General features: G+C 46.2%; 2 protein-coding genes across 2 annotated transcripts in view; one reads left to right on the top strand and one right to left on the bottom strand.

Moving 5' to 3' along the window:
• Nucleotides 1–2267: 2267 nt before the first annotated feature.
• On the bottom strand, nt 2268–14164 carry EIF4A3 (eukaryotic translation initiation factor 4A3). The gene is made up of 12 exons (XM_043462734.1): nt 13903–14164; nt 11856–11928; nt 11167–11233; nt 10308–10370; nt 9358–9490; nt 9074–9154; nt 7727–7868; nt 6747–6885; nt 6008–6123; nt 2941–3048; nt 2713–2840; nt 2268–2529 (listed from the first exon to the last, which is right to left on the bottom strand). Exons 1-12 carry the CDS (start codon nt 14069–14071, stop codon nt 2513–2515), a joined length of 1236 nt encoding a protein of 411 aa, XP_043318669.1. The 5' UTR covers nt 14072–14164; the 3' UTR covers nt 2268–2512.
• Nucleotides 14165–14227: 63 nt separating this feature from the next.
• The window catches only part of CARD14 (caspase recruitment domain family member 14), a 38347-nt gene continuing 27381 nt past the window's right edge, over nt 14228–25193 (top strand). The window contains exons 1-2 of the mRNA XM_043462606.1: nt 14228–14300; nt 23644–23780. The gene's annotated coding sequence lies outside the window, so the exon portion shown is untranslated. The remainder of the gene's footprint in view (nt 14301–23643; nt 23781–25193) is intronic.

Here is a 25193-nt window from a genome sequence, read left to right on the forward strand (position 1 = left end):
GAACCCTCCTCGCCAATGAGACTCTCTCCCGCCTCTTCCATTACACCACTCTCTGACCCATGGTAGCCCTTCATCTCATATTCTTTAACTTAATCTCACCTGCAAAGTCCCTCTGGCCATTTAATGTGGGATATTCACAGGTTCCAGGGATTAAGATGTGGGCATTTGGGAGTGGGGTAGGTGGGTTTCTCTAATCTCTGAGTGAGAGCTACTCTCTAATTGTGGTGTGTGACTTCTCATTACGGTGGCTTCTCTCCTTGGGGGGCATGGGCTCTAGGGAGCATGGGCTTTAGTCGTTGCAGCACATGGGCTCTGTGCTCAGAGCACATGCAGCTCCTGGGCTCTAGAGCACAGGCTTAGTTTGCTCTGAGCCATGTGGGATCCTCCCAGATCAGGGATCAAACCTGTGTTTCCTGCATTGGTAGGCAGATTCTTTACCACTGAGCCATCGGGGAAGCCCTCAGATGGATTTCTTAATAGAGACTCCTTATCTAGGACATATTCTTGCCCACAGCACTAACAGCATAATTCCTTGTTTATTTTCACGATTGTCTGAGGTCCTAATAAAAAAATGGAAGTTGATAAACAATTAGTAGCCCTCAGTTCCGAGTTTGTCATGTTAGAACCCAATTCTCAGGTGGCGCTAGTGGTAAAGAACCTGCCTGCCAATGCAGGAGACTCAAGAGTCATGGTCATGGGTTCAATCCTTGGGTCAGGAAGATCCCCTGGAGAAGGAAATGGCAATCAACTCCAGCATTCTTGCCTGGAAAATTCCATGGACAGAGAAGCCTGGTAGGCTACAGTCCACAGAGTCACAAAAAGTTGGACACAACTAAGCAACTGAGCACACATTTGGAGGGACCATCATTCTACCTACACATGTAATTCTTCATATTTTCCAGTTTGTCTTTTGTCAAGTACATGCTTTACAAGTATTTCCCCCCTTGCCCATGCCCTTTTTAAGTATAATTTAGAGGAAGTGTTAGATTCCCCACCTGATTTTTGACATACCACACGATTTACCATTTTAAAATGTACAATTCCGTACCTTTTAGTATATTCATAGAATCTTGCAACCATACTTCTAGTTCCAGAACATTTCCATCACCCCCAAAGAAGCCCTGTACCCTTTAGCAGTCACTCCCTCTCAGCCCCCAGAAAACTGGTTACCCACTGTCTCTATGGATTTACCAATTTAGGACATTTAACAGAAATAGAAGCACTTGTATGGCCCTTTGTGACTGGCTTGTTCTACTCAGCCCATGTCAAGGTTCAAACTGCAACATGTGCCAGCTCTTCATTCCTTCCCATTGCCAAACAATATCCATCAGGTGTGCTTGCATCTTTCAGTTCAGTGGGCATCTGGATTATTTCCACACCAACTCCAACACTTAGCCCATGGAGAACAGATGAACCCACTTGGCCTGTCACACTAGCAGCCCCAGACACCCACCCAATAACCCCCACCCATGTGCATCAGTGCAAATAGGACATCACTTCCCTCCCCAAGCCCCTAGTGATGCACACTCCTTTCCAGGCCTCCTTTCCTGGTGCCGGGGGACACTGGTGAGTACACCTCTGCAGCCTGCACTCCAGACTACTGCTGACGGCAGAGCGACTCCCTCAAAGGGAAGTATCATTCCAGTGGCTCCCACTGCCCAAGAGCCCAGCTGCTTTCCAGAAAGTCTGTACCTACTCACGTGAACATCACACACCCACGTCTTCGCCAACTTCACTCAGGGCTAATGGTTATGAAACCTTTGGTAATCACATACCGCTTCTGAATCATCCCCAAGGGTACACTTACATGGACACCTGCATTTGTTCCCTTACTTGACAACATCTGATTTAGGCTGAGTTTCTAAGGGGTCTTCCCTTGTGGCTTGTTTCCTGTCGGCCCCTCCCTGAATCACCCATGGTGCCTTATGTGTGGCCTCTCCTCAGCCATGACGGGTGGGCTCATTAATCCAGAGAAGCCTGGCTATGAACAGTTCCTTACAGTTATCCGCCCAGGGATCCTATCTTGCCCTCTGCACCCAGGCACACAGACCCAGGCCAACCCAAAGAAAAGTACTGATGGTCTGACTCCTCCACCTGTCATACTTAAGAAATGGGATTGGGTACCAATCTGGGAAAGTGTGGAGAGGCCAAGCAGCTTACCATTTCTATTTCACCATCTTAAAGGTCAAAAATCAGAATAAAAGGAGATCAGACAGACAGTAGGTCACTAGAAAAGCTGGGTCCACCTTAAGAAATACAAATTAGAATTTATGGGAAAAGTTTTAAATGTTTAATGAAAAAGACTTAAAGCAATGCATTATTTACACATGGGTAAGAAAAGGTGGCCCCATCTCCAGAGTTCATCCTGGGGTGAGGTGGGGAGGGGGGAGATTCCTTGAGAATAGAGTTCGCACAAACCCCCTTAAATAGAAACCGCCTCTAAATATTTCCAAACTGATACAAAATCCAAACTGATACAAAATAGGTGAAGAGGCTCCAGTGAGCAGATTTTTCAGATCAGATCAGCAACTGAAAGTGAAGAAAGATAAACAATAAGAAATAATACAAACAAAATGAAAATTTATAAAGTTAACTAAAGGCTCACAAAAGACTTCATAAAAACAAAGCAAAACGGGAAAAACCTCAAGTGCCCCAAACTAAGGAACCAGGAAGTTCTTCCTACAACAATCACAGACAGACTTAGGGTCTCACCGTTCATGGGCATCTCATCGATCTGAGTGGAGTAATACTGCTCGATGTCTCTGAGGATGCGGATATCATCATTCTTTACAAAATTAATGGCCACACCCTTTCGGCCATATCGACCTGATCGCCCAATTCTTCAAGAATAAAGCAAAATCAGTTTAGTAAACATAGCAAAGAAGGTTTCAGTACATCCACCAACAAGAATGAAACCAAGGAAAAGCTTGCATGGCATACCTGTGTATGTACAGCTCTCTGTTGTTGGGCAGGTCATAGTTAATGATGAGGGACACCTGGGGCACGTCCAGCCCCCGGGCCCAGACGTCCGTAGAAATGAGCACTCGGCTGCAGAAAGAAAGGCATTTGAGGCAATCACCTAGCAGAAAAGGGTCAGACCAGCTACAAGCACACTAGGGTTCCTCACACTGGTCTCTCTGCAGGCTGAAGCGTGCGGGGCAGCACCAGAAAGCCCCATTCAGAAGGCGTGTTTGGTTTACTTAGTTACTTAAGTTATGTGCTTATCTCATTAAAATAAAAAAATACGTGTGTGTGTGTGTGTGTGTGTGTGTGTGTATCTTTACTACATTTAATTCGTTTAGAGTCACCACTACTTGAGGACATTTTACTTCTAACAAAAAATCAAGTACACCAGCCTCACTGATCTTGGTGCACACCAAACACAGTGTCTTCTAATTAGAAGTGCAACTCACACCACCCTGTCCTTCACAAAGGACAGAATCTGACACACCACAGACCCACACTATCCAATGCTGAGGCCACCAGCTCCCAAAGCACTGGAGTGGCTGGTCTGAAATGAGATTGCCTGAAGGTGTAAAATTCACACTATATTTGGATACTTAGTACCAAAAAAAAGGGCAAAAAACCTCATTAATATTTTTAATGCTGATTATATGTTGAAATGATATACAGGATTAAATAACATATGTTTACTCGATTTACATTTCTACTGGACATCACTGGTCTGGAAACATTCAAAGTTTAAAGGGACAATATAACAGGAAAAAAAGTTCAAAAAAACAGGAGAGGTGTTGCTGCTACCAGATAATCACTAGTAACTGGAGCTGCAGAGGGAGAGCAAAGAATGGAGCCAGAGCACCACCTGAGGGGTGAGGCCAAGAGCCATACAAACTCCAAACAGGAGGAGTAAGACCAAATCACACATGGACCCATGAGGGTGAAAACCACTCAAACAAAACACAAACGAAACAGACCTAAGGAGCAGCCTGCAGAAAAAACAGTTTTCACAGGAGTGGCGTCTCGACAGGAACAACGGCAGCCAAGAAACACCAAACACAGAAGGCCAACTGCACCGGGCCACTTCACATAAGGGATGTGAGTGCCCAGAGTTTGATGTCCACGGGACTCCTGGGACCAATCCCCCTGGAGTGCCTCCTTCAACATCAGGAGATGTTGTAATATGAAGTAGACATTTTCAGAGACCAGTTGACACAAACGCAATAAGAGACATTCTTCAGGCAGAAGGAAACGCAGCCCTGACGGAAGCTGCTCAGAGATAAAGGAAAGCAAGAAGACTAATGAGTGTGATCAGCACAAAGCATTTATGATATGAATTATATCCGTTTCGTTATATGAAGCAAAAACGTCTTGTGGGGGTTGAAATACATGTAAATTAAAACACATGAAAACAGCGACACAAGTCTGGAGGGGTCACCAAAGTCAAGGGTTTCAAGTTCTCTATACCCTCAGGGGAGACGGTAAAAGTACCACAGTTGCTGATAACTCTTCAGCATCATCAGCAGTTAAATAACACAAAGAAATAAAATATAAAATCTTCCAAAATAAAAAGTGAAGAAAGGAACAACAAGAATAAAATCCAAACTAAAGAAATGACAAGTAAAATACACTTAAAGATACACAATTTTATCTTATAAAATTTAAAAACAAATATAAGAGCACTGAAGAATTATGCTTTAGCATTGTGGTGCCTGAGAGTCCTTTGGGTAACAAGGAGATCAAACCAGTCAGTCCTAAAGGAAATCAATCCTGAATATTCACTGGAAGGACTGATGCTGAAACTGAAGCTCCAATATTTTGGCCACCTGATGTGAAGAGTTGACTCATTAGAAAAGTCCCTGAAGCTGGGAAAGACTGAAGGCAGAAGGAGGAGGGGGAAGCAGAGGATGAGATGGTTGGATAGCATCACCGACTCAATGGACATGGGTTTGAGCAAACTCCAGGAGATAGTGAAGAACAGGGAAGCCTGGCATGCTGCAGTACATGGGGTCACAAAGAGTTGGACACGACTGAGTGACTGAACAAACAACAGTAAATAAACAGCATTACACTAAACTAAACAAAACTGGGCTAAATGTTCCAATTAAAAGATAGCAATCATCATCAGATTAAAAGAAGAGGAAAAACAGGGTCTTCCCTGGTGGTCCACGGCCTAAGACTCTTAGCTCCCAATTCAGGGGGCCTGGGTTCAATCCCTGGTTGGGGAACAAGACCACACAAGCCGCAACTAAAGATTCCACAAGCTGCAACTAAGACCTGGCACAGTCAAATAAACCAATTAAGTTTTTTTTTTAAAGGAGAGGAAAAACAAAACCCAACACTATGCTGGTTGCATGAAATTCACCTAAAGCTTAGGTCTGGAAACCAGATGTGCAGGAGGAAACGTGCACCAAGGGAGCTGGCGCAGACGGAGCAGGGCTCAGGACAGAGGCCCGAGTAAAGCAGGCGGGTACTTCCAAGGTAACGGCTAAATCCTCCAGACATCTAGTGATTCTGAACTTGGACACTCAAGCAGAACCCCCAAGAGAAAGACCAGCACTCTCAACACAGATGAAACAAGAGTCAACGGGAGAGGGGTAAGGATGCAGGTCTGAGAAACACAGTTAACCAACTGAAAGCCAACAGGCACAGCCAGGACACGGGCGCCAGCACAGCGCAGCACCCATCCGGTCCGAGCACAGAAAATGGTCTCAAGACAACCCCACGCTGGGCCACAAGGCAAGTCTGATACACACTGAGGGGAAGAAATCATACAAAGCGGGTTCACCAGCTACAGCGGGATTAAGCTAAAACCAATACAAAAGGATAAACAGAAAATCCCCATTTTTTTTTGAAACAAGAAAAATATGCTTCGAAATAAGACAACTGATCCTCTAGTTAAGGTTAGTTCTCACCTCAGCCTAGTCTATCACACCACCGTGGCTGCCCCGCTCACCAAGCATGTCGGCAACCTCCCTGAGCTCAGGTAACACCCCGTAAATGCTGGCCTGTGGCCCTAGCACAGGAGCAGAGGGCGCAGCCAACCCACCTGGCACCCGACCGGAACTCCTTCATGATGGACTCTCGCTCCTTCTGGGGCATGTCCCCGTGCATGGATGACACGGTGAAGTTAGCTTCCCTCATCTTCTCCGTCAGCCAGTCAACCTACAGATGGAATCGACAGGTGCTGCCGTAAGCTCACAAACCAAACCAGAGACTGGATTCAGGATTTCATGTCAATTACCTGCAGGACCAATACAATACTCATAAAACAAGTGTTCTTAAAACTCACACCGATCTTCCCTGGATGTGTAGAAAATTTAAATTTGCCCAGCAAATATTGGGGCAAAAATTCTCTTTAAAAAAATTCATATATATGTGTGTCAGTGTTCTCGTTAGAAATTTAAATTCCCATCTTTTTTAGAATGTAGTCGAAATCCTCCTTTTCCAAGGAAAGTTGCCAGGGTTCTCAGCTCTACCCGCACATCAGCATCACATGGGAGCTCACAAAACGCAGGCTCCAGTACCATCCAAACCAGTGATTCTGAGCCTACAATCACGGAACCAGACCAACACCCTGTACACATGTTCCCTGGACATACTCGCTTGTCCACCCATCACACATGGCAACTTTGATCTAAAGGGCAAAGCCAAGTGTATGCTGCAGAGACCATGTACCCAGAGCCTAAAACACGTACTTCTGGCCCTCAACAGAAAAAGTCTAAGTCCTATGATTTTTGCTTTTTGTTTTGCCACAAGGACATTGAAGAGCCGGGACAACCACGCACCTTCCTCTTGGTGTTACAGAAGATGACAGCCTGTGTGATGGTCAGAGTGTCGTAGAGGTCACAGAGGGTGTCAAACTTCCACTCTTCCCGTTCCACAGCCACAAAAAACTGCTTGATGCCTTCGAGAGTCAGTTCATCACTGGAGGACAAAGACAATTTCGTCAACTCATCCTTCCAACTCAAACGAAGGCGCACACAGCCCAGGCGCCAGTCTGAATCCCGGCAGCACAGGGGTCTGGTCATTAGATCCCCACCCCTCCCACCGGCCACATCCTCCCAGGAGTCACCACTTCCACTGCATGAGCCCAAGCACAGGGTTGTCTGAACCTTTAACCACATCTTGTATATGGTTCTAAACAAAATGCTTGGCTATTGAATAGAATACACATTTTATTCCCAGTGACAAATAATCTCACTGATAAATAAATACTATCAGCAAATTTTTATATCTGAAATTACTGAATCCAAGGAGAATATATAAAAGCTTGCTTTTCAAAAGAATTTTTATGTTCTGTATGGATGTGAGAGTTGGACCATAAAGAAAGCTGAGAGCCGAAGAATTGATGCTTTTGAACTGTGGTGCTGGAGAAGACTCGAGAGTCCCTTGGACTGCAAGGACAGCAAACCAGTTAATCCTAAAGGAAATCAGTTCTGAATATTCATTGGAAGGACTGATGCTAAAGTTCCAAAACTTTGGCCACCTGAGGCAAAGAACTGACTCACTGGAAAAGACCCTGATGCTGGGAAAGACTGAAGGCAGGAGAAGGGGACAACAGAAGATGAGATGATTGAACGGCATCACCGACTCGATGGACATGAGTCTGAGCAAGCTCCAAGAGTTGGTGATGGACAGGGAAGCCTGGCGTGCTGCAGTCCTGGGGTCGCAGAGAGTCAGACAGGACTGAGCAACAGAACTAAACTGAAAACCTGATACAACTATGCTATATTTTAGTCTCTCCTGAGAAATAGGGCATCCTCACCGTTTTACCAAGATGCGGATGGGGTCGGTCATGAACTTGTTGGTCATCTCGAGGATCTCATGGGGCAGTGTGGCACTGATGAGCACCACCTGCGTGGCTGGGGGCAAGTACCTGTACACATCGTAGATCTGTTCTTTGAAACCTGGGATGAGGAATGAGACACACAGGAATTTTTAAGGCTGCACACTCTGACACAAGTCGCACATCAATCATTCATTTACTTAGATGTAGCACTGTGGTTTTAAGGTATGAGATTTCACAAGCAACCTTCTTACAGAGCTGGACCAAATTCTCACACCCCTCCTCTCTCCCTGGCATGCTCTGGCGACCACGATCCCACCCAAGAGTCCTACCCAAGAGTCCTGGATGCCGACAGTTAAAAGCAACATAAACCTGAGCCCACAGCCCTGGGCCTCTGCCAGGTGGTCATACCTCAGTTCCAGCTGTTGGCGCCCTGAGGATGTACACCCAAGGTGGCCAAACCTGCCATATTTTAAGTAAATCCAGAGATCTGGGTTTTCACCAAAAAATCTTCAATTAAAAAAAACCTCCCATTCAATACCAATCTCTCAGAGATACTGAGTCATGTTGTACACCTGAAAATGTTACATATCAATGATATCTTGACTTAAAAACCTCCCTATTAAATAATGCAACCAGTTTACATTATTTCACAGGGTACAGGATGAATGAATAAAGACCTCACCCTTGGGTCACCACACCACCGCCTCTGCAGGATGGGGCTAGGAGACAGGCACATGAGAAGGGGGCAGGCAGCTGCGAGGCCCTGACTGCTGAGATCGGGGTCCAGACGCTGTATTTCCAATGCACTCCCAGCTGACAGAGATGTCACTGGTCTGGAGACCTCACTTTGTAGTAACTGTACCTTTAACTTTGCTGACTAGCAGGACCTCCAGGTAAGGGACCCCAGACAGACGTGGGGTGGAGGGCAGCTCCGAGGGAGAGCATTAGCCTCTAGGTTCTAAGAGAACTGCTCAAGAACCAGGGACCAGAAAAACACCTGGGAAGAACCCCATGAGTTACTGGTGACTCCTGAAAAGGAAACTATTCCCCTTACACTGGGCGACCGGAGTATCTAGAGATGACCCACCCGGCCCCTGATGTGGAAGTAAGACCGCGGAGGGGAGTGCAGGGAACAGAGGCGTGAAGACTCTGAGGTACTGGTCACAGCTGCTACTGAAGCAAGGTGACAGCTGCCGTTACACATTTCCCAGTCACTGTATTAAGAGCACAACTGCTGTCGCTTAGGGGTCCTCACTTGTCTTCATGTATTTTAGTGGAAATACATGAAATACATCCCAATTCTAGAAAACTCGTTATTCATACCTTTATTCAACATTTCATCAGCCTCATCCAAAACCAACATCTTGATAGCACGTGTCCTCAAACTCCTGCGACGAATCATATCTATAAAATTAATTTCCAAATAAGCAGAGGTCAGGTTATAAGTAAAGAGCCAGTCATTTCAACCAGTTTTCATCACATTTCAGAGACCTTCCCTCCACTTCGTAAAAGTTACTCAAATGCAAAAAGTTATCAGGTAGCATATCAAAATGAAAATAGTCCTCTTATCAGTGAAGCACTTTTTATAGACAAAAGCAATTAATCACCAAAGACACGCCCAGGTGTGCCGGCAACAACGTGCTGTCCGTAGTCCAATTTTCTGATGTCCTCCCCCACATTGGTGCCCCCGATGCAGGCATGGCACTGGACATTCATGTAGTCACCCAAAGCGAGCAGGCCCTGAATTAAAACACAGGTTCATGTCCAAAGTCTGCCCCAAGATCACTCTAAAGTCAGATACATCTGAGTTCTCCCCAAACGAAGACTGCTTCTATTCTAATTTAAAGTGACCATCAGGTATTGTTTATGCTATTACCTCTATCATAAAACTACAGACAGCCCAAGTCTCCTCTTTCCACTCTTTTCTGCACCAGAATGAAGTCAGTTTTACTGCTTTCTTATTATAAAAACAGTATATATTAGAAACTATAGAAAAGAAAACATGCAAAATTCACAATCCTACCACCCAGAGACAATATTAACATCTTAACAAACACATAGTGTTTACACTATAAAAACAAAATAGTTACAATTATTTTTATTAAAGATGGACTTTTTTTGAAAAAAATTATAATTCTAAGACTGCAAAAAACTAAGGGGAATCATACAAGCAGAACTAAAGATGACTTTATACAAACCAGTGATTTATGGCAAAACATGAGGAATTGGGGGAAAAAACCCCAACAGAAGAGAAAAAACAGATTCAATTAAATCAATCAGCTGGCCTGACCAGTATGAATGGCAGGGAGGGAGGTTAGGGGTGACGCCTATATACTGACTTCAGATACCCCTAAACCTAAGCTTAGTCAGAAATCCACAAAGACTTCAGTCAGCCCTTCCTATCCTTGGAACCACCTAACTTCAGATCAGGCAGTACTGTAGTATGTATATATTTTTAAAAACCTGCATATAAATGGGATTCACGCAGTTCAAACTCATGTGGTTCAAGGATCAAGTGTACTTGCAAATATGACATTGCCATCTTTAACCATCTCACCTTCTGGATCTGTACAGCTAACTCTCTTGTTGGAGCCAAGATCAAAGCTTGGGTTTCACGAACCTAGGAAAATAATTTTTGTCAGAAAATAGAGAACCTCAATATTTCTGAGAGGTGTGTGTGTGTGTTAGTTGCTCAGTTGTGTCCGACTCTTTGCAACCCCATGGACTGTAGCCTGCCAGGCTCCTCTCTCCATGGAATTCTCCAGGCAAAAATACTGGAGTGGGGTGCCATTCCCTTCTCCAGGTAGACTGCACATATTCAGACTCAGATCTATTCTGAATATAAGACAACTGAATATAAGACAACTCATGTTAACCACACATCTGATTTCAGGTAAGCAAGTCTGAAATTACTTAAACCAGATAACCAGCAATAATAAGGTATACTAGTCAGGACTCTTGTTTGCAGACAAGGATTTCCACTAGTTAAAAAAAAACCTCCCAATTTACAGACATAGAAAACAATCTATGGTTATTATATGGGAAAGGGTGGGGGGTGGGATAAATTAGAGGAGTTTGGAATTAAAATATACACACTACTATACATATAAAATAGATAACTCATAATGAAAAAGAATCTTCAAAAGTATATATCTATGTGTATATATATATACACACAAACATCTGAACCGCTTTGCTGTACATCTGAAACTAATGTAGCACTGCAAATCAACTGCATTTCAATAAACTTTTTAAAATCTGTTTAAATAAAAAGGAATTTCTGACAGGATATTAGCTCAGATATTAGTGTACAATTAAGATTCTCTTAAAAAGTGCTTATTCAGTACCGTACTTCTTGAACACTGTAGTTACAGAAGGTAAAGGAAGTATTTCCAAGGATTAAAGTTTAAGATTACCTGAATATCCAAACACTGGAGGACAGAAATACTGAAGGTGGCTGTTTTGCCTGTACCAGACTGAGATCTAGTAAAGAAAACATAGATAAATGGGATGTAGAATGCTGGGCTACATGCCACTGCTCCCATTCATGTAACCCCTGCTGCAGCAGTACTCTTGAGGCGGTGGGCTGCAGAAGCACTTAGGCAGCTTCTTCCAAGGAGAGTCCCCCCTTCACTGACCCTAATGCCCTAACCAACATCTTAACCACAAGGGGGTAGGACTCAGGCACGACCTTTAAATCACAGGTGATAAGGACAGTAAAAGTGGCCTTTGCATCACAAGGTTACAGAACTGCAGAATCTGTAGAATGGGTGTTCCAGGCAGCAGAAAAAGATTACCTTTTATATAATTCTTTTCTACAATTTCAGACTTTTTTTTTTTGGTAAATGAGTCTTCAAAAATTAGGCAAATCAGAAATATAGCTATTAAAAGAGTACTAATGCATAGTTTCATACACCAAACAATAAGTAAGTAAACTGGCTTAAAGAAAAAGAAGAATGCTTTCTAGAGTGGAGGACACAAAAATAAAAACAGCCTATAGCTGAAGTCAAGTCAAGAGCTGGTAAAGGTGTTTGAATGGAGAAGCACTGAACTACACATTCCTGTGCTGACTAGCACCTGACTCCTACTGCATGAGCAGACTTACTGTGCAATGACATCTCTTCCTTTAATTATCTGCTTAATAGCTCGCTGCTGGATTGCTGATGGTTTTTCAAAACCTGTAAATTAAAACAAAAAAATGAGCTCTAGCCACTAGGACAGCATACTTAAAACCATCACTGGAGCTCCCTGTGGGGAAGATGGTATCTTTTTAAAATTCCCCACCTACTCATAACCCAATGTCCAACATACTAAGCCCGGAAGAAACTGCTACTGAATGAAGTACTAGGCTGAAGGGGATTTTCACACTAACACACAATCTTATTTATACAGAAACACTCTCTAAGGAACATCGTGGCAAAACAGAGACCTGAGGTTAAAAAAAAGAATGCCGGTGGTTACTCCTGGAGAATGGGGGTGAGGGAGGCTCACACTCTACTCCAATTACTTGTGTGTTGTTTGGCTACATTACAATAACCTTCACTGCTGGGGGTTCTGTGACATTACTTTTTAAGGTAAAAAAGGAGGATAAACCAATCAGTACTGTAGTCACCAATCCCAACCAGTAGTAAGTCTGCAAGTTGTTCATATCACCTAGAACTCCATTTCATCTACTGCTTGGATCATATTCCTGCTTGATGCAGCTACATGAACTACAACACCATCCCTCTATTGTGCAAGAAAATAAACACAGCATACTTCAATTTCTGGTAGTGTTCTAAAATATAATACACTTTCCTATCTAACACAAAAGGAAATATAACCCCTCATGATGACCCAGCACATGGATTGGAAACTAAAAACAGTGTTTCTAGGGCAGCGATGTCCTGGGTGCTCAGAGGCAGGTAGGGCTGTCAGCCACACTACCAGGCCTGGCTGCTATGGCTCTTCACCTCCCATTCTCTCAGCACCTTCTCTGTGCTGAACTGTCACAGTGTCAGAGACTGCTGGATAGAAAAGACGTCTGTCCCAGTCCCAGGCATTAAGCACAAGTGCTGATCACTCCCATCTGCATCCCCAACCCCACCTCTTCTCAGGCTCCCCAGCTGCCTCCTTTACATGTCCTACTGGATAGTTCACAGGTCCCTCAAGCTCCACTCATCCAGTAAGAGTTCCCTCCAGTGTCCCCCACCAGAAAAGAGGGCATCATCACCCACCCAGTTATTCACACACCCAGGACTTTTCTCTGAGCCTCACATTCAACCCATAATCAAACCCTGTCAGCACTCCATTTCCAACACAATACCATCATCGCTTCCCTGGACTGAAACAAAAGCCTCTTAACATTCCCTGATTCCTCTCCTGCCTCGCCTCCCCCCCGTTTTCAGACATCCAGGACCACCTCTGTAACTGTAAATCTGATCCCACCACTTCCCTGTTTAGAACCCTCCAAAGGCCTCCCACTGGATTTAGAAATAAAAATCAAATTCTTCATCACCTGGCACCACGCTTTGTTGGTTGTGCCCCTCCCGCGCCCCAATCTCGCCCCTAGGTTCCCAGGACAGGGGGATTCTTTTTCTTCTTGAAATATACAAGGCTTCAGGCTGCAGGGCCCTGGGACCAGCTTCTCTCTCTGCCCGGTTCTACCATAATCTACTCATAACAGGCTTTGTCCCAGATCTCAGGTCAAATGCCAGCAGCCTGGGAGGCCCCAAACCTAACTGCCCTATTAACTCTCTCCTACCCCAGTCATGCTTGATTCAGTTAACTTGCTTTATTTTCTTCGTAGCCATTACCACTTCGTCTTTCTCCCAAATGCAACTTAAGCTCCCTAGGCCTGTCTGGTTCACTGCTAAGCCCTCAGTCCCTAGAGCCGCGCACGTCCTAGCACCTGTTAGTTACAAGACAGACATCCACTGAATGAATGACTTGGGAGTGCACAGAGGACCCTGCAAACCTCGCGGGACCCAGCACGGCGCCCTGCACAGAGAACACTTGAACCAGCCGACACAAAAGCGGGTAGGGCCCCCGGGCTAGGCCTCACCTCCGACCGCCAGCCTCCAGGGCCGCTAGACTCCCAGTCTCGGGCCCCACCCCCGGGCGGGCCCCTGCTCTCAGTGGGCTCCCCCAGCCCGCGCCCCGAGCCCACCTACCGTAGGCATAGATGCCGCGCAACAAGTCCTCCCGCAGGCCCATGGTGTCGAACGTGGGGGTCACGTCCACCTCCTCGCTAGTCTCGAATTCCACTTTGGTCATATCTTCCTCTTTGAGCAGCCGCTTCCGCGCCGAACCCGAGGTCGCCATCGTGGCCGTAGCCGCCATGATACCGAACGGGCTGAGAGCCGAGCGCGCGCCGCAGCGGAAAGCGGAAGCAAGGCCCCGCGCCGCCGCCACCGCCAGGAAGTGACGCCATCGCGCGTGCGTACGAGCGTGCGTCGAGGCCACGCCTAGGAAGGGGCGGGGCGTTCCTGGTCACGTGAAAAGGGAGGCGGTGCTGCGGCTCGCGTGGGATCTCACAGGGCCAAACTCTACTCACTCCTAAGATTAATCGGTGCGGAGGTAGCGGGGCGCCGAGGAGCCTACCGCGTGGGGCCCTGTTGGGTGGGCTCTCGGGCTGAATTGGTTTCCCTCCCGCCCCGCGTTTCCCGGATTCTCTGTGCGGGACCGTAAACCTGTAGCCCCTGCAGACGGGATTGCAGGCCGCGCCAGTACGCCCGTACTCCGGGCGAAATCCCCCTGGTGGCCCTGCTTCGAATGGGAACTTGGGCGCACGTCCCCAACCCTGCACTGGCCCACGCGTTATTACTCGTTATCACTGCCTTCTGATAGAAATCCCCACTGTACATCGTCTGCTTTTGAAATATCTGGAATCTAACTGCTGCTTGTCAGCTCTCACTTTAACCACACCCCACACCCCCATCCCAACCCCAGGCCGGTTTTTAACCTGCTAATGAAAAAGCTCCTACCCGGGGTCGAGTGTGGGAGAGTAAGGCTTTTGAGAATGTCCCCAGCACCAGGGCCTCCAGGACTGGTCTGGTGACCCTGGACTGCGTCGCCTTGTTCTTTGAGTCCCTGTATTCCGCGTGTCTGATGGAGGCGCTAATAAATCCCGCCCTGCAGAAAAGATGGCCCTGGAGGTGATGGCTTTCGGTTGCCCTGTAGAGTATTACCAGTTATGGCATCTTACCCTAAACTTCTCTAAGTGCCTCTAAGAATCCGGCTGCTCAGAATCAGCTTCTGAACCACCGTCACTACCTGCCGCGGGTTCATCTGTGTCGTGTAAGAATAGCGTCTTTAACTTTGTGAAACTTACACTTGCCTAGGTGCCAGCTCTGTCCTTTACCATTGTTTGCTTGCCTCACATCACTCTGGTGGTTTAGTCACGAAGTCGTGTCCGACTCTGCGACCCCATGAACTGTAGCCAGCCAGATTCCTCTGTCCATTAGATTTCCCAGGCAAGAATACCGGAGTGGGCTGCCATTTCCTTCTCCAGAGGCTCTTCTTCCAACTCAGGGATGGAACCTGTTTGGCAGGCGAATTCTTCATGGCTGAGCCAGCCAGGAAGCCCCTCCAATCACTAGGCATATCTTTAATCCACAGCCTCTTTCCAGAACTGCTTGAACTGCTGGCCTCTTGTGAAGGTTAATTTAGTGAACACTAGGTAATCATTTTATCCACTAAACCAGGCACATGTAGAAAGAAAGCATAGGTTTGCAGTATGTTGACAGCAAATGATCCCTGGGTTGGGAAGATCCCCTGGAGGAAAGCATGGCAACCCACTCCAGTATTCTTACCTGGAGAATCCCCGTGGACAGAGGAACTTGGAGGGCTACAGTCCATGGATTCGCAGAGTCGGACATGACTGAGCAACTAGGCATAGCACACAGACAGCAAACAAGTAAAGGGGGTCTTACTTCTGACGCTCTTGCCCTGAGGTATGAATATGTCCATATAATTGATCTTTTAAATGTGCCTGATGAGGATGCTGGAACCACCCACTCCCTGCAGTATAAGCACAGAGTCCTAGCCATTGGACCACCAGGAAATTCCCTGAAACACACTTTGCTTTATCACCAGAAGGTGAGAATAACCTAAGCAATAGTGTGTTGGAACAAGCCTGGCTCTTCATGCTTGTTAAAATATTTGCTCTGCGTAGGCATGTTATGCTGCACCAAAGCTTCCACCCAAGTTGACCCTTGAGCAACGTGGGGGTTGGGGCGCCAACTCCCTGTATACTTGAAAATCTGAATATAACTTGACTTACTGCAAACTTAACTACTGTTGACCAGAAGCCTTACCCATAATATAGTCTTTAACACATATTGTATTTCTATGTACTATACACTGTATTCTTACAATAAAGTAAGCTAGATAAAATGTTATTAAGAAAATCATAGGGGACTTCCCTGGTGGTCCAGTGGCTAATACTCTGTGCTCCCAATGCAGGGGCCCAAGGTAGATCCCCAATCAGGGAAATAGATCCCACATGATGCAACTAAAGATCCCACGTGCCGCAGCTAAGACTTGGTGCAGCCTAAATAAATATTTTTTTTTAAAAAGAAAATCATAAGGAAGAGAAAATACATTTACCAGCACTGTACTGTAATTATTGATAGCCCAGGTTTACATGTTTACAAGATGACTTATTGGTCTCTCGGTACCTACATCAATATTGTCGTATATGATCCAAAACACTGTAGATGTTACCCACACAGTTCAAAGTCCTGTTGTTAATAGTAAACTGTACTTTGAAAGCAGGAATTGACAGCCCAGCTCAGCTGTCAGTACATAATTTCACTGCTTAAATGTCCAGATTAATGTTTCAATTCTTATCAGAAACCTCCATCACAATTTCAACTAAAGAGTGCAGTTATATATATATTGTCTTAACCATTTTACTGCTGGGAAAACTAAGGCCCAGCCTGCTAAGTTAAAGTAACCTCCAACACAGCAAGGGGTAAAAGCTGCCCCACTCAGTCCCTGAAAAACTGTATTTATATAGCTTACCATGCCCTTTGTCCCAGGGCTAGTGGTCATCCAGGTGGACCTGCCTGTTAGGTTAGGGCTCAGCCCTCTGTCCGTCCCACAGTCTCCAAATTTGGGGGAGGCAGTTTATTTCACCTGATTAGACTAATCTCAAGGAGGGCTGGCCCATGTCTATTTTGTCCCCAGGGCTCCAGCGTGGTGTGCCTGGATGTCCAGGCCAAGAGGGCAGGAGGAACACAGAAACACCCAGCTCATGCCAGAGTGGTGGGCAGGAGCAGCTGCACCTGAGAAGCCTACCTGCCTCTTCCCTGAACCCTTATTGGACTCAGGGTGTAGATGATCAAGGCAGCTTGTCTTGTCTGGGACAGGTGGAGGTTTGGGTGCAGTGCTTCTGGGCTGGGCTAGGTTTCCATGAGTCATCACCACAGGAGTTGATGTCCCAGATCCTAGGGACTATCCCCAAAGAGCAACTTCCTACCAGAAACTGCACCTATCACCTGGTATGAAATGGCAAACACTGTTCCTTTGTAGGCACAAGCACTCTAACCCACCCAGCCAGGCAGGGCATCCGACTAAACACCACCTGGTCCCCACCCAGCCAGATCTGGGACTCCACACGACTGGCATCTGACATTTTGGCCTCACCTTCCTGATGCAGGTGCTGTTTCAGTGGCTGGATTGAGCGGTAAACAGGACAGATAGTGCTGCTCTCACAGAGCTTGTGTTCCAGAGAAGGGCAATAAGACAGTTACAGGTTTTTTAATTACTGTGATTCAAATAAAATGAGGCAAAGTAGCAGAGTTAGTGGGTGATGGATTTACCAGGTGACTGGAAGAAGGTGCCACGTGAATTGTGAGAAGAGGTGGCCACAGTGACACCCCAGGTTCCAGGAACAAGGGACAGGTAGGGTGGAGACTGCCAGGTGAACAGGGGATTGGCACAATCAAGGGACAGAAAGCCAGCCTGGTTACAGAATCCAGAATGTGGGCCAGAGGGAGAGTAGGAGAAGGGGTGAGCTGAGCCAGATCATAAAATGTCTTATAGACTATGATGTACAAGCTGGGTTTAGAAAAAGCAGAGGAACCAGAGATCAAATTGCCAATATCCTTTGAATCATAGCAAAAGCAAGAGAATTCCAGAAAAACATCTGTTTCATTGACTATTTGAAAGCCTTTGACTGTGTGGATCACAACAAACTCTGGAAAATTCTTAAAGAGATGGGAATACCAAACCACCTTACCTGCCTCCTGAGAAACCTGTATGCAGGTCAAGAAGCAATAGTTAGAACTGGACATGGAACAATGGACTGGTTCAAAATTGGGAAAGAAATACATCAAGGCTATATATTGTCACCCTGCTTATTTAGCTTGTATGCAAAGTACATCATGCAAAAGGCTGGACTGGATGAATCACAAGCTGGAATCGAGATCGCCAGGAGAAATATCAACCATCTCAGATATGCAGATGATACCACCCTGATGGCAGAAATTGAAGAGGATCTAAAGAGCCTCTTGATGAGGGTGAGAGAGGAGAGTGAAAAAGCTGGCTTAAAACTCAACATTAAAAAATAAAACTAAGATCATGGCATCTGGTCCCATCACTTACATGGCAAATAGAAGGGAGAAAAGTGGAAACAGTGACAGACTTTATTTTGTTGGGTTCCGAAATCACTGCAAACGATGTCTGCAGCCATGAGATTAAAAAACACTTGCTCCTTGGAAGAAAAGCTATGACAAACCTAGGCAGCATATTAAAAAGCAGAGACATCTCTTTGCTGACAACGGTCTGTATAGTCAAAGTTATGGTCTTTCCAGTAGTCATGTATGGATGTGAGATTTGGGCCATAAAGAAATTTGCATGCTTGCATGCTAAGCTGCTTCAGTCGTGTCTGACTCTGTGTGATGCTATGGACTGTAGCCCACCAAGCCCCTCTGTTCATGGGATTCTCCAGGCAAGAATACTGGAGCGGACTGCCATGCCCTCCTCTAGGGGAGCTTCCCAATCCAGGGATTGAACCCACATCTCACGTCTCCTGCATTAGCAGGCGTGTTCTTTACCACTAGTGCCACCTGAAGGCTGAACACCGAAATATTGATGCTTTCAAACCGTGTGTTGGAGAAGACTCTTGAGTCCCTTGGACTACAAGGAGATCAAACCAGTCAATCCCAAAGGAAATCAACCCTGAATATTCACTGGGAGAACTGATGCTGAAACTGAAGCTCCAGTGTTTGGCCACCTGATTTGAAGATCTGACTCATTTGAAAAGACCCTGATGCTGGGAAAGATTGAGGGTAGGAGAAGGGGGTGGTAGAGAATGAGATGGATGGGTAGCATCACCAACTCAATGGACATAAGTTTGAGCAAACTCTGAGAGATAACGAAAGGCAAGAAAGTTTGGTGTGCTGTAGTCCATGGGGTCACAAAGAGTGAGATGCAACTTAGTGACTGAACAACAGCAACAATAGATTATGAAACAGACTTTAAATGCATCATGGTTGCCATAGGAGCCCCTTCAGGATGGTCATTCTTTGCGGGGAGAGGACTCATTCTGATAACCAGTTTGGGAAGGTGAACTGGCTCATCACTTCTCACTCTTTTGGCTAAGGTCAAGTGTAGAAAGATGGCCTGGCTGCAGCCAGAGGTTAAGAGATTGGTTTTAAGGAGCCAGAGAAGGGCTGAGAGCTGGGGCCCCACTGGAGAGGCAGTAGTGGTTGCTGGAGCTGATGCAGTAAAGATGTGAGAGGAGGGCCCAGGTGATATTCTGGACAGGGAGCGACATATGGGATAGAGGGGGCTGTTAGGGTTTAATGAACGAAGATTGACTCCTGGGTTTCAGGTGTGAGCATCTGGATGGGTACCATCATGAGATGGGGAAGCCATGGGCAAAACCAGCAGATCAAGCAAGCATATGCCCATGTGTTCATAGCCACAGGACTCACAGCAGCCAAAAGGTGGGAACAACCCAGGGTCCACAAAACAAATGAATGAATAAACACAACGTGGTCCATCCACATGATGGGACATTTTTTAGCCATTATGCTGTATGAAAGAAGCCAGACCTCCAAGGTCACATGTGTATGATTCCATTGATGTGAAATGTCCCAAATAGGCAAGTCCATAGAGACAAGATGACACCACCCTTATGGCAGAAAGCAAAGAAGAACTAAAGAGCCTCTTGATGAAAGTGAGAGAGTGAAAAAGTTGGCTTAAAACTCAACATTCAGAAAACTAAGATCATGGCATCTGGTCCCATCACTTTATGGCAAATAGATTGGGAAACAGTGGAAACAGTGACAGGCTTTATTTTGGGGGGCTCCAAAATCACTGCAGATGGTGACTGCAGCCATGAAATTAAAAGACGCTTGCTTGTTGGAAGAAAAATTATGACCAACCTAGTTCAGTTCAGTTCAGTCGCTCAGTTGTGTCCAACTCTTTGCGACCCCACGAACTGCATATTAACCTAGACAGCATATTAAAAAACAGAGACATTACTTTGCCAACAAAGGTCTGTCTAGTCAAAGCTATAGTTTTTCCAGTAGTCATGTATGGATGTGAAAGTTGGACTACAAAGAAAGCTGAGTGCCAAAGAATTGCCGACAAATTGATACTTTTAAACTCTGGTGTTGGAGAAGACTCTTGAGAGTCCCTTGGACTGCAAGGAGATCCAACCAGTCCATCCTACAGTCCATCCTAAAGGAAATCAGCCCTGAATACTCACTGGAAGGACTGATGCTGAAACTGCAATACTTGGGCCACCTGATGCAAAGAACTGACTCATTTGAAAGGACCCTGATGCTGAGAAAGATTGACGATGGGAGGAGAAGGGGATGACAGAGGATGAGATGATTGGATAGCATCACCAACTCGATGGACATGCGTTTGAATAAACTCTGGGAGCTGGTGATAGCCAGGGAGGCCTGGCGTGCTGCAGTCCATGGGGTTGCAAAGAGTCGGACATGACTGAGCGACTGAACTGAACTGAATGGAGACAGAAAGCAATTTGGTGGTTGCCAGGGAGTGAGGGAGGAGCTGCTTAATGGACACAGGGTTTTTGTTTTGTTTTGTTTTTTTGGAGTGAAAAAATGTTTTAGAACTCAATAGAGGAAATGGTTGCAGAGCATTGTGAATGCACTAAATGCCACTGAACTGTTCACTTTAAAATGGTTAATTTTATGTTAGTGAATTTCACCTCAATTAACAAACATTTTTAAAAAATATATCTGTGCTTGAGCCCAGGAGTTCTGAGCTGTAACACATTATGCCTATACAGTGTCCACACTAAATTTGGCATCAATATCGTGACCTCTTGAGAGCAGAGGACTACCTGGTTGCCTAAGGAGGGGTGAGTTGGCCCGGGTCAGAAACAGAGCAGGTCAAAACTCCTCTGCTGGTCAGTAGTGGGACTGAGCTTGTGAATAACCACTGCACTCCAGCCTGGGCAATTTAGCACGACCCCACTCTAAGATGGAAAAAAAAAAAAAGAATGATTTGATTTCCGTGAGTTAAATCTGAGATGCCTAGGGATCCAGGAAACTGTTAGGTAGGCAGTTGCGTGTTCAAATATGAGAAAGAAGCAGGCAATGAGCAGTGTCAGCTGTGCCTGTGAAAATTGCTGCTTCCTGATTTCCCCTGGCCCACGCTGTGCATTGATGCGGGCCAGGGTGGGGGTGAGGGGTCCGTGCTCCCACACAGAGGCCTTTGAGCCACACTCAGCCCAGCCCTAGATGCCTGCTCAGGTGGCCGGCTCACCTGTTGAAAACTTGCTTAGAATGCCTCAGTAGAAATCCTGGGGTCAGGACTTCCCTGGTAGTCCAGTGGCTAAGCCTCCACACTCCCAACGCAAGGGCCTGGGTTTGATCCCTGGTCAGGGAATTGGATCCCACACACAGCCATAAAGATCCCTTGAGCCACAAGTAAGACCTGGTACAGTGAAAACCACAGAAGCCCTGGGGTCCTCCTGAGCATTAGCTTGAAGAGCAAAGAGGCATCTCTTCCCTCCACTTACGATGCCCTTGTCATCCATTCGGCTGCTACCCATGCAGGGTGCCGGGCTGGAGGTCCCCATCTTAAACCTGAAGCCCTGTCCTTGGGTGCTCTGCGCTGTAAACCTGCCCTTTGTTCTTACAGGGCCCTTCCTGTAGCACCTGGTTCCAGCATCTCCGTTACAAGGCAAACCCAGAACACCCCCCCCCCAACTCCCTACATTCTGTGGATAAGGTGACACCCAGAGGCCCTCCACAGAGCTACCAGGACATTCACAATGTCTGTCTGTTTCTCACTCCTTGCTCCTTTCTTGATCGCTGCCCTGGGCCCTGCTCACCAGGTGGGGCTTTCCTGGTGCCTCCCAGCCCTTGGGAATTCCTCCAGGAGATGCTCTTCCCACTGAACCAGGTTACCAAAGTGCCACCTGGTTGACCCTAGAAGTGTGTACCCAGCTAGGGTCTCATGTCATACAGAATAACTCTTAGTCAGATCCTCCTGATGCCTCTGTGGTGACTAAGAAATGGTTTTTGCCTTCAGAAAGCTCACAGTCCTAGGGGGCCTGGGGCTTCCTCAATTCTGTTCTTGTAACTCGAGGAATTCCTGTTTTCAACAGAGGTTTAGTGAGGCTTTAGCCACCTTAATACCATCAGCCGGCTGCCTCTTTTACTTGGAAGGACAACATTTTGACATTTTTTTATAACTATCTAGAATTTTCTGTGCACCAGGCATGGAGAGAAGTGCTTTCCCACCATGAGCAGGAGCCACTGCTATTTTTCTCCACTGGAAAAATAAAAAAGTTGAGACTTAGGAGTTTAAATAGTCTGACCCAGAGGTTAGCTGATGTGCAGCAGGGTTGGGACTCTGACCCAAGAACTTGTGTCCTTGTCTGAACTCAGATCTGTGTTCTTACCTGCTCTGCCCTGAGCGGCTGCAGTCCAGCTCTCATACTCACCAGGAGGAGGAGTCTTGGGTTCTGGTTGCTGTCCCTCCATCAATTAACTGTGTGACCTTGGGAACCTGCCTGGTCAGGAGGATGACCCTCAAGATCCCTCTTACTCATAGGCCCTGAAACTATGTTTGTCTCTTCTTACTTGTCTATCATCTGCATCAGTGTGAACCAGGCACCCAATGTTTATTTATTCACCCAACTAGTATTCATGGAGCATCGCTCAGAGTGAGGACACAGCAGGAAAAATGAAAGAATTCTTGTCCTCTGGGTCAGGCTTTTCATAGAGAGTCAGGCAAAAAACAGATAAATAATTAGAATATATAGTATGTCAGGGAGCAGTGAGGCCAATAGAGAAAAATGAAACAGGGAAATGGGGAGGGGAAGTAGTGTGGGAAGTCTATGATTTTAAAAAGAGTGGCTGGAAAACCCTCTCTGGGAAGGTGGCCCTTGATTGAAGTCCTGAAAGAGGTGAAAAAAAGAGTGCTGCAGACAGAAGGAATAGCAGGTGCAAAGGCCCTGGGGCTGGCATGTGCCTGGAGCCATCCAAGACTAGCAAGGAGGCCCCATACGAGGAGCAGGTGAATGCTAATGAGATTAGCAAGCACCAGGAAATCAGGGCCTAGCATGTGGGGCGGGGTGAGGACTTGAGGATTGGAAATTTGAGCAAAGGAAATGATACAACCTGACTCATCCTCTAGCAATACAGGAGGCTCTGCCAGCTGTGTTGAGAACTCACTATGAGGGGCATGGAGAAAGTAGCTAGGAGGTCATTGCAGCCATCCTGGTAGGCACTGATCAGATCACAGCAGTACAAATGGCAAGAGTGATCAGATTCTGGATACATCTTAACATAGAAGAACTAAGACTTTCACTTAAATCTAAGTAGTAAGTATCCATGTTGATTTTAGATGGATCTATTAGGACTATTTAGATACTTCCCAGAATTGCTAATGTGAGTTTACCCTAAACTTCCTAGGATCTTTCTGGAGAATTATGGGCTGACTATAGATTCCATCCACCCCAAGATTTTTCATCATCTTCTCAACCACCACCTTCTGTGGGTTGACCAGATGCACAGGCAGTTCTCGGAAGGTTCCTGTGGTTCTGGCAAAGGTAAACACACCCTTCATACCCATCCTCCCTGCTGTGGGAACGTATTGGAGTTTCAGTGATGCGTGTAGGCTTGAGTGAGGTGCTGCTTCTGTAGGCAGGGCCCAGACAGATGCACCTGTCAAACCTGCTTGTCTGCTGCTGCTGCTGCTGCTCAGGTGAGACTGTAGCCGGTCAGCTATCGCTTCTCAGGGATGACAAAGGCAAGTGTACAGGGTCTACCTCTAGGAGAGCAGGTCAGCATACCCAGGGAGGGTGGACAGGACAGGCATGGGATCCAAGAGCTGTTTGTGGGGCAAGGGGGAATGGGAAGGGCTGGCTTCCTCCTTATAAGGCATGGAGGTGTGCCAGGTTTGAGAACAGAGGAGAAATCAGCTCGTTGCCTTTTGTTTGGTTAAATTACTTAAACATCTTCTGGCTGCTAAGTACCACCTAAGAAAATACAGGCCATGCTGGATGAAAGAAGTGTTCTATTTAGTACTCTTTATCTCAGCGTCATTGCCCAGGATGAAAGAAAAGGAAGGTTTCTAAGTTCAGATGTAAAGTAAGACCAGGTCTTCCATCGTGACTCAGTGGTAAAGAATCCTGCCAATGCAGGAGATGCAGGTTCAATCTTTGGGTCAGGAAAATCCCCTGGAGAAGGAAATGGCAATCCACTCCAGTAGTCTTACCTGGGAAATCCCATGGACAGAGGAGCCTGGCAAGCAACAGTCCATGGGATCATAAAAGAGTTGGACACAACTCAGCGATTCAACAACAACAACAAATAAAGTAAGACCAACTGCTTCCTGTTGGTGGTAAGGGCAAAGCCAGAAATTTACAATGACTCTTTGGTGTGGGATGTTAGCTGAGGGGTGCAAGGGAGCACCCCATTTGTGTTTGGTGACCTTCTGCCTCACTCACCATGTTTGTGGGTCGTCAATTCCCTTAAGCTTCCTCTAACCCACTCCCCCTATTCTGGAGTCCTGCATGTGCCTCTGTGTATGTGTGTATATGCGTGTACATGTATGTGTTCACTGCTCCTTCTCCCCTACTTCACAGGCAGGCAAGAATCTGTGCACTGGGCTATGAGAAGAATATTGACATGGGGAAATAGGAGGACCCACATCTTAGAGGCTTAGGGCTCTTGTGATTTAAGACTCCCTCTAGAATTACTGTAGGGTTAAAAGAGGATTTTATAGAGTTTAAACTATCCTTAAGGATCTCTGAGCTAAATTTTCTTTACTGTTAGAACTAACCCCTATTTACTTTGAGGCTAAGTTGCCAGGAAACTCCCACCTTTTAAATTCCCGTTTAGGGACCTGTCTTAAGCTGCTTCACTGCATGAAGCAAGGACTAGCATGGCTTCTACTCGATTATACCTACTTATACGCACACCCTGGGGTGGCTGACGGGTCCCAGGAGTCAGGGGCAGTT

Source organism: Cervus canadensis, chromosome 1 (genome assembly GCF_019320065.1).
Source record: "Cervus canadensis isolate Bull #8, Minnesota chromosome 1, ASM1932006v1, whole genome shotgun sequence".
NCBI lineage: Eukaryota > Metazoa > Chordata > Mammalia > Artiodactyla > Cervidae > Cervus > Cervus canadensis.